This window comes from Coenobita brevimanus, chromosome 65 (assembly GCF_032717465.1).
Source record: "Coenobita brevimanus isolate Jiangsu-jjx chromosome 65, ASM3271746v2, whole genome shotgun sequence".
Taxonomy (NCBI): Eukaryota; Metazoa; Arthropoda; class Malacostraca; order Decapoda; family Coenobitidae; genus Coenobita; species Coenobita brevimanus.
The window spans coordinates 8,592,015-8,601,113 of record NC_137018.1 but is presented as its reverse complement, the minus strand read 5'-3'; the positions used below and the strand labels follow the sequence as shown (position 1 = coordinate 8,601,113).

Sequence of the window (9,099 nt, the reverse complement as noted above, 5' to 3'; positions counted from 1 at the left end):
ATTCTAAGTTTCTACAGCAACACATTTTTCCAGGAATTGGAAAAAGAACACAAATATCTCTGAGCACAAGCTGAAAGAAATAATTATAAATAAATAAATAAAATGGATACAGCTCTTCTTTCATTGCTGATATATTCCCCAGTACTGCATGGCTCATTTAAACATTTCAAAAATAGTCCACCTCTAAATGGAATCTGCAATGGAGACAATGTACTGTACACACAGAACTGAGACAGGATGTATCTGCTATACTGTACTTCAAAACTGGGTCAATGAGAGAACACTATGATACACAATTAAGGGTCTGAGGGTAACGGCAGTTATAAAAATATTGATGACAGTTTACAGGAGACAAAGAAAGGAAAAGCCAGACTTAAAAAGAAAAGATGATTAAGAGGCACACTGCAAAGTCAGAAGGACTTGAGGTCACTCAGACCAGAGATTAAAGAACACCAAACATTCAAAACTGGACTGTTGCAACCTAAAGATTAGCAGGCAATTTATTATGCTGCCTGGCTGATGTGCAAGCCTTCGTTGGTCAGTTTCTTACTACTGGCCACAGCAATGTACAGAGAGGACAACTGTAGAGATTCAAAATTATACCTGTCATCTGTTCAAGGAGATTCTAAATAACTAATATATTACTCTGACTCCTGCCCATGGACTATCAACTGGCTAGCAGTTTTTATCTCCAGGTACTTAAACACAAAGCAAAATCTGGAAAACATACATTATTGTTTTTACAAAGCAAATTCTGATGCAGTTTTAAATTCCTGATTGATTAGGCAATAAATGCTGGTACAATAACTAACATGAAAGTAGAGGCTGTACTCAAGAAAAGTGATATCCAGAAGGCAGTGGCTAGGGAACAATCTCATGAGAAGGGGGCACTTATTTCTTGGGTGCCCAACTTTAAAAGTGAACTCCAGAAGGTTCCCTCCTTGCCTGACATGCATTTTTTTTTCCCCTTTTGCTATCCCTGGTTTTCTTATCGCTCACAACATCTACTTAACACATTTCCATATTATTCTGACATTTCTATACACAGGAGAGGAAAAAAAAAAATGTCAAGCAAGGTGGGCTGGATGAACATTTTAAACAGTATGGTTCTCAGCCATCATCTGCACTCAAATGTGTACAGTAAAGAAAAAAAAAAAGTGCCTTCCTACTCTGCAAAAATTGTGCTTTTGTTTATTCTTAATACAGTATTCTCTCACAGATACACAACTACTCTTACATGAAGATCATGATAACACTAAGCTTAGTCTCTATAAGATGCAATAATATACTTTTATTACAGGTACAAAAATGAGACTGAAAGTGTAAACAGAGAAGACGAGCCTGGGAGAACGAGTAGAGTCTGGGAGAGATCAGTAAAAGGCCACTAAGATTGATTAACACAAGGAAGCTGAGTTTCATCAGCAAAGCATGATATGTCAATGGTACTTAGGGATTCCCAGACTCGCTAAGTAGACACATTAATCAAATAAATAGCTAACAGCACTAAAGTATATACATGTTGCACTAAATACTTTTTATATTACATAGCAATATCCTCACTTTTATATTTGCTTAGAGCACATAAATTAGTAAAAACAAGAAGACAATGTATATACTGTACTCATACACGATACGTCTTTTTTACCCGCAGTAATATACAGTAATACACAATAACCTCTGGGTCAACTGATCATAACTGTAATAATAACAATAATAATATATCAACCTTCAGATAATGATTTCCATTCATCCAAAATACTGTACTGATTTCCTAAGAAATTCCTAAAAGGTCCCTAAACAGGCTTGTGTGACCTAACTTAGTCACAAAGGTGAGGATTGATACAAGCTAATAATCAATATCCATAAATGTCCCTAACAAACTCTGCCATCAGGGTAATTATGTGAACAGACTACTAGCTGAAACTGCAGAAAGTGGGACAGTTGTAAGAACAGCTGCTGTTGAACTTCAGGCAATTGTCAAATACAGGATAGAAGAATTTGGTCTTTGTTTTGACAATCGGTGGGAATTGTTGTAGCAACAGTTGTACTAATGCTTGTAGTTTTAAGGGCATTAGCTGACAGGACACTGGTTATGAACCAGCTGTAATTATGAACATACATGACAGTATTAACAACACTTATAATCCTTCTCCACATACTCATGCGAGGGAGTTTAAATAAGTAGCCTTTCTTTGTCACTAGAGTAGTTTTTGGTAAACGATTATTAACTGTCATGGAAAACTACACTCTCTAAACTGTGTGTACAATGTAACACTTTCAAGCTGAGTAGTGTGTATTAAGAATGTCAACAAAATATGAACATACACATTACCAATGTTTATGACTAATGTGTGTGTGTGTTCAAATGCATATTACATACCTACACATGACACACATATTTTAAGTAAGGTATTTTCCTGCTGAGTTGGACCGTTACTGTAAAGCAAGTCACCAGAAAATTCTGTGCTGGCAACTGCATTAAGCTGGAACAGCTACCTTTCCAACTTAAATTATGAACACATTATCCTGATGATATAAATGCTCTTCTTCCCAAAACTGATAGTAACATAAAGTAAGAAAATCTTTTCATGAGAAAAACTAGATACTGTATGTGTAATATCTCAGAAGATCCATATGAATATCTGTGTAGCCTAGCTACATACACATCTGTGGGTTAACAGTTGCAATTACATTTTCATTTAGAGATTCTCTTCAATACTCTGAGGTTACGAGATACACAATTTTAAAATTCTACGTTGCTCAGCCATTTTCTGTGTGGGGGGCCTTCTTCTGCTTCCGGGTGGTGGTGGTGACAGTGATCTGGACTGTATGTCACTGACAGAACATTTTGTCATGGTTGAAGAGTAAGCTTGTTGTCATTAGTGAGACACAGGCTAGGATCCTATCACAAAACCAAGTAAATTTAAAATGCAGAGGAACTCCAAACACACAGACACCTCATAATTGATCACCACCACCACCACCCTGTCACCACTACAACACAGGCTTTTTGCTGTGTTGATCTGGGTTGGTCTAGGGCGATGGGGAGGGGCTGGTGGGGGGGTGCGGAGAAGATTTACGAAGTCTTGGTGTACAAGTAGATTGCAACAATGAGACCATACAGACCCAGAACCTGTTGACAAAAGACAAACACATTAAAAATGGGTTATTTTAAATCAATATTAAAGTTATTACTCCCATTCACAGACGAGGCTAAACAGAAAGCTCTAAACATAATGACAGTGCAACTTCTCCTGCATGTATCATCAATGTGGGTACAAGTCAGGACAATAAATGAACAGTGCATAGTTACTGCAACTGTTAATTTTAACCTCTTCACTATGACTCCTCACCCTGCCCTAGAGTGGGAAAGGATGTCTGGATGAAGATGATGATAATAATGATGATGACAGCATTACAAATATCTGAGCTATACAGTGAAAGTCACTTCACCATCTCCATATCATTACAGTAACTTACCATCCTGTAATGAACAATACCTCATAAGTGCAGTGCATTGTCACTCACAGATTAGGCAAAGAAAAACAGCAACTGATGACATCAACAATGAATTTAAACCAACTTGGCATGCACCCTAGAGATTTACAAATACTGTACACATTTATCTGTACTATGCTTTATCTGTAAGAGGCTGCTGCTGGTGATTAAGAGGGACTCTTTCAATTATGACAATAATATAATCGGGAAGAGGATATATGCATGTCCCTCAACTCCTTTATTTCCTGAAAGGATGATGGTGGAATGCAGAAAGACAACTTCACTCTGCAGTCCACTGAGTTCATGTCCAGTTGAGTCAGGGGCCACAACAAAAATCACTTGCTGTAACTACAGTATATCATCATAATCATCATCCTGACCTCTATTTCCCATCTAGGGAGGGGGTGGAGTAGGGTTCACAAAGCAAGGAAAGAAAAGAGGAAGGGATAACAACAGCATGAAATGGGCTAGAAATTCACTAAAAATTCAAGAATCTGTATTGTATTCACAAGTTTTGTTCCATGAAAAAGTTTTTATATTACCAGCAATTTTTCTTGCTTGTGTCATATGAAGTAGTTTAACCCCTTCTTTACCGAAAATGTGTTTTGATGTACCCCCGTACATCACCTGTAAACACCCATGAGACACTGGAACCACTACCGTGGTATGCTGGTACACCCTCTAATGAATGGCAGCTTATGGGCCTCAGTGTAGCCTGGTAAGGCTGTTTCTGAGGACCTCGTGTTAGCAACAGCTCTGTGTTTTGACAACAAAGACTGTGACGAAGTTCTGACGAATTCTGACATCATAAGATACGTCATGACTGAGTTGCAGTGGCACCAATGACTTGCTCACTCATCTGTGATGTAACCTCTTTTAGACCAATCATTATTTTATTTATAATTTCTACTACAGATATCATACTATATTTTCTGCTGACATATGGCAAAATTTACACCCTTGGCCTGCCTGAGAGAGTCAGTTACCACGCACTTGACCACGAGAGAGGGTGTACAGGATATTTTTTTCTCATGGCGTCTCTGGAGGATTCCGATGGTGACGAGTTTATTCCCCATGGGGATACTTATTTAGATGTATCAGATGATGATGCAGCAGTGTCTGATCCGTCAGCAGATGACTGTGATCCTGAAAATGATAGCGAGGTTGATGTGAGTGAGGAGGAGGAGGAAATTAGTAGCGAGCTTAGTGACGCTGCACTCTCGGCAACAAGTGGGTCAAGGTCGCCATCACCATCACGTGTGTCCACACACTTCATGCTCAGCTTATAAGGTAAATAAATAAGCCATCCATCTGTGCAGGACATTTTTTTCAAGCCAGTTTGTACAGTAGTTACCTGGGTAACAGTACTTCAGCATAAGATATGTAAACTTATATACCGTAATGATTTATTTTATGATCTTTTTTTATTACCATCGTCATCATGCTGGGTTTATATGATCTTCAGTATACAAACAAATCACAAAGAGTGAATAGTTTCGACGTGACAAAAAATATACACTACCCCCCACACCACGGGAGTGGGAGCTATCAGGTTGGTATGGGGGGTAAACGTAATGTTTACATTGGGGGTAGGGGTCGGTAAAGAAGGGGTTAAGAAAGTGCTTACAATCCACCATTAAACTGGCTAAACTGACATGAAAGTTGGTTAGTTTGCAACTGGAATAGTGTCTGGCTCTGGCCAATGTGATGTCACAGTCCATATGTGTCTGTGCATGAGTGTTTTAGCCCACCTCAGCGAAGATAAGGATGAGAATCATGCCAACAAAAAGCCGAGGCTGCTGGGCGGTCCCTCGCACTCCTGCATCTCCCACAATACCAATTGCAAATCCAGCCGCAAGCCCTGACAATCCCACACTTAGACCCGCTCCAAGATGCACGAAGCCACTGTCAAGATGAAAATGCTATTAGTACAGAAAATCAACCCAAAAGACAAATACAGTAATGAATGAAGCACTAAGTTTATACATGTGAAATATACTGTACATTCATTCAGAACTATTTGCCTTAGCAAGGAAATGTATACAGCAACAACACTCACTGCAAAACCATCATTCACCTACATAATGAATCTTGTTTTGGTAGTGTACATTCATCCGACAAGATATTATCACATTACAATAATATCAAGCAACCAGAGAAGAAGCATTATGCTCTATCACTTCAGCAGATGATGGTTTGGAAATGTGGTGGTCAAGTGGTTTGAGAGTTGGTCTGTTGTCTGAAATGGTGTAAGTTCCATCCCAGGCTGCAGCAGGGAACAGTTTGATGATTTTAATTTCATTACATTTTTTCCATCCTCTTCTGTCTTTCTTTCCTTCATTCTTTCCTTGTCCTTCTGCCTATAGGTGACTTTACACTCCCTCTTCTATCTTTCTTTCCTTCATTCTTTCCTTTTCCTTCTGCCTGTGCGTGACTCTACACTGAGTGACAGGCAAAATGGTTTCCTGTACACCAGGAAACCATTTACTATGCTGGGTGGTAACCATATAACCAAATTTTGGCACCAAGTGGTTTGGTGGGTAATTATTGCACTCCAGTCGGACTCAGCTGGTGAAGGTTTATATCCAAGGAATGGTTGGGGTTGATTGCTCATGTAATGCCACCTCAGGGATGAGTGAGGTTGGTCACTCTCATCTTAAATGTCGAGACCAACTGCCTAGCCCCGGGCTCCTACGTTTCTCATGGGTCAATGTAGGATTGGATGATAGATGGATGGATGGATCAAAAAAAAAAAAATGAAAACAGCAATTCAAAAGACTATACAATCTAGTGTACTGACATCTGCATTATAAGAACAGTTGATATAATACACAGCTGAAGTAACATCTCATTCTTTCCCCAGCATAATGCAGCTACCATACACACTATTAATTAATTAATTCATTCATTCATTCATTGCCAGACGCCATGTATCCCAAACAGGGTGGCCAAGGCTTAAAGTTAACTGTTTTACAGGGAGGGGCACTAATTCTCCACCAACCCCACTTGACACATATGGAGATTACAGCACAATATTGGACAAGCGACCCATCCCTATATGGGGCAAAGAACAGTTTTGGGATTCAAAGTCTGTTACAACAGTCTAAACTGATCTTCCACAAGACCCTCCATATCATACAAGTTCTCCCACCAATGCCATCACACCAGTCCTGAATGAGATAGCACCTATCAAGCAGCTGTACAGTATGGATGGAAGTGGTGACATATGAAAGTGAAGGTGTATGATGTCCTCTGCTGCACTCAGAAAAACTACAGGGCCTCAGGGTTGGGAGTATGGAGTTACGGAAATCAGGCTGTACTGAACTCACTGGTAGAGGCTGTATCCAGCAGTGGCAGAAACCAGTTTGCCGGCAATGAGCACAGCCACTACGAGCCCATAGATAGCGATGATACCAGCCATGACAACAGGGATGATACACTTCATGATCAGCTCTGGCCGCATCACCGACATGGCTGCAATCCCCACACCTGATTTCGCTGTCCCATATGCCGCTCCCAGCGCTGCATGAAAACAATCCTCAAGTTAATGACATTATATACTTTGACATCATGAATACTCCTAATTTTTCTTAACCCCTTCAATCCAATGATATATTACTGTATTTCTTAGTTATTCTGTGCAATCTCCTGATACCGGTAATTTACTTTTTGCTTTAGGAAAAAAAATTTGAACTAGAGGGGTCAGATTGGGTCTTCATTATCCCTTTCAGCTATAAGGGGTCTTTCCTGAGGTGAATAAAACGGTTTGGTGGTAACCTGAGAATTATGAAAATTACATCAAGAGTGTAAAGTGGCTTAGACTAGATCTATCTTGATCAGATCAAGATGTCTCCCCTCAGCAGCATTAAATTATTTGTGGGTTGCAAGTATACACTACAAAATCATCATCATCATCATCATTGCCGGACGCCATGTATCCCAGACGGGGTGGCCAATGGCTTAGAGTTAACTGTTTTACAGGGAGGGGCACTAATCCTCCACCAACCCCACTTGACACGTAGGGATGCCAACAGCATCTGGTGTTCCCAGGCGGTCACCCATCCAAGTACTAACCAGACCCAACGTTGCTTAACTTCGCTGATCGGACGGGAAGCGGTGTACTCAACGTGGTATGGACTTGGATTAACAGGGTTAAAGATATCTATTCCAGTAGCATCTTAATCCTGACACATATCAACAACACACATGCATGTGGTGTATTTTGATTTTCTGAACAAAGTTACTAGACACAGATCTGCACTGTCTTGTTGGCTTAGTAGTTAGCTACATTAAAAATGCTGGTTCAACAAGGCACTGGGTTCTTCTGCCATCTAAAAATGTCTAAAAAATATTTTTTCATATTTTACTATTATTACACTCAGTGAATGATTGTAAACAAACCTGTTATAATGTGGGGAATGAGTGGGCAGGAATAATCTCCAATGAATGATAGTATGCTGGTGCTCAGTCAATGACAGCTTAAAGAACCTCCTCCCCCACACTCTCGGTATAAGTCCTAGTTATAATACAATCACTTAATCTACTCAGCTGGAGGGGAGGTGACCAAATTATCATGCAACTAAGTATAACCCTCAACTCTACTGTACCGTACTCAGAAGCTAATTTTCCTTAGCCCCAATAATTATCATACAGTTCACTACCTTAAGGTGCACTGGTGTCTGGCCAGAAAAGACATGTTACTGGCACTGTGACGTCAACAGAACTCTGTATTTGATTCTGTCTGCCATGATGTCTTTTTCCAGTGATCACTTCTACACACAGGGCTAGCTGTTGCTCCAAGTATATACAGTCTGACCTAGCTTAGTGCTTTGCATTATCTGCAAGTAACCCTTTTGCATACTATTTTATTGTGCTCATAAATAAATAAATAAATAAATAACCATAATAATTATCTGACAGCCATTAAAATCAGCAGACATATCCAACAACCACAGAGTTGGCACAATGTTAAAATGCAAGGAAACTTAATGTCATACGTAAGTTAACAATTGACAACTGTTTAGGAATCATATCAAATATATGGCAAGTTGCAAAATTTATGAATCACTAGGGCTAATACTGATAATAAGGTTCTGATATGACCAACATGGGCTCTTGGAAATTAAAATATTCGTAAATACAGGCTAAATCGTATGAAAATCTGGAAAACCCAGCCTCAGCCACCTAACGACTAACAGATCAATGAACGCTAGCCCTTACACCTGTGTACTAGTATACAATTTCCAATTTGCTTTAAGTTACGAATCCTTATAGCCTATATCGCCTGCCAGCCTTCATCCTGTCATTCAACATTTGGGTGGGGCGGCTTAATAGTACGCTGGTTTGTTTATCAAGGGTTGTCAGATGTATCGAATCTGTTACCCAACCCAACCCTGTAACTCAGTCCCTAATTTCCCAGTTTTATGCCTCTATGCTCACTTACCGCTGAATATCATGGCCGCTGAGGCTCCCATGGCGCCAAAGAAGGGGGAATACATCGGATTTCCGGACATGTTGGTCTCTGTGGCTAGCTCCTTGCCGGGAAAAACAGATGGAAACTGAAACTTCTTCTGACTCAGCTGGGAATATGGCACTGAGGCT

At 39.9% G+C, this 9,099-nt stretch overlaps 1 protein-coding gene and 1 non-coding gene across 2 annotated transcripts; both read right to left on the bottom strand.

Annotated features, from left to right (window-relative positions):
• Nucleotides 1–2,979: 2,979 nt before the first annotated feature.
• LOC145405071 (V-type proton ATPase 16 kDa proteolipid subunit c) lies at nt 2,980–9,081 on the bottom strand. Its single transcript, XM_080276576.1, has 4 exons — nt 8,942–9,081; nt 6,828–7,020; nt 5,250–5,403; nt 2,980–3,133 (listed from the first exon to the last, which is right to left on the bottom strand). The coding sequence occupies exons 1-4, from the start codon at nt 9,009–9,011 to the stop codon at nt 3,077–3,079; spliced, it is 474 nt and encodes a 157-aa protein (XP_080132702.1). The 5' UTR covers nt 9,012–9,081; the 3' UTR covers nt 2,980–3,076.
• LOC145405117 (5S ribosomal RNA) lies at nt 7,524–7,642 on the bottom strand. Its single transcript, XR_013898264.1, has one exon. It is a non-coding gene; the product is annotated as a 5S ribosomal RNA (ribosomal RNA).
• Nucleotides 9,082–9,099: the final 18 nt, after the last annotated feature.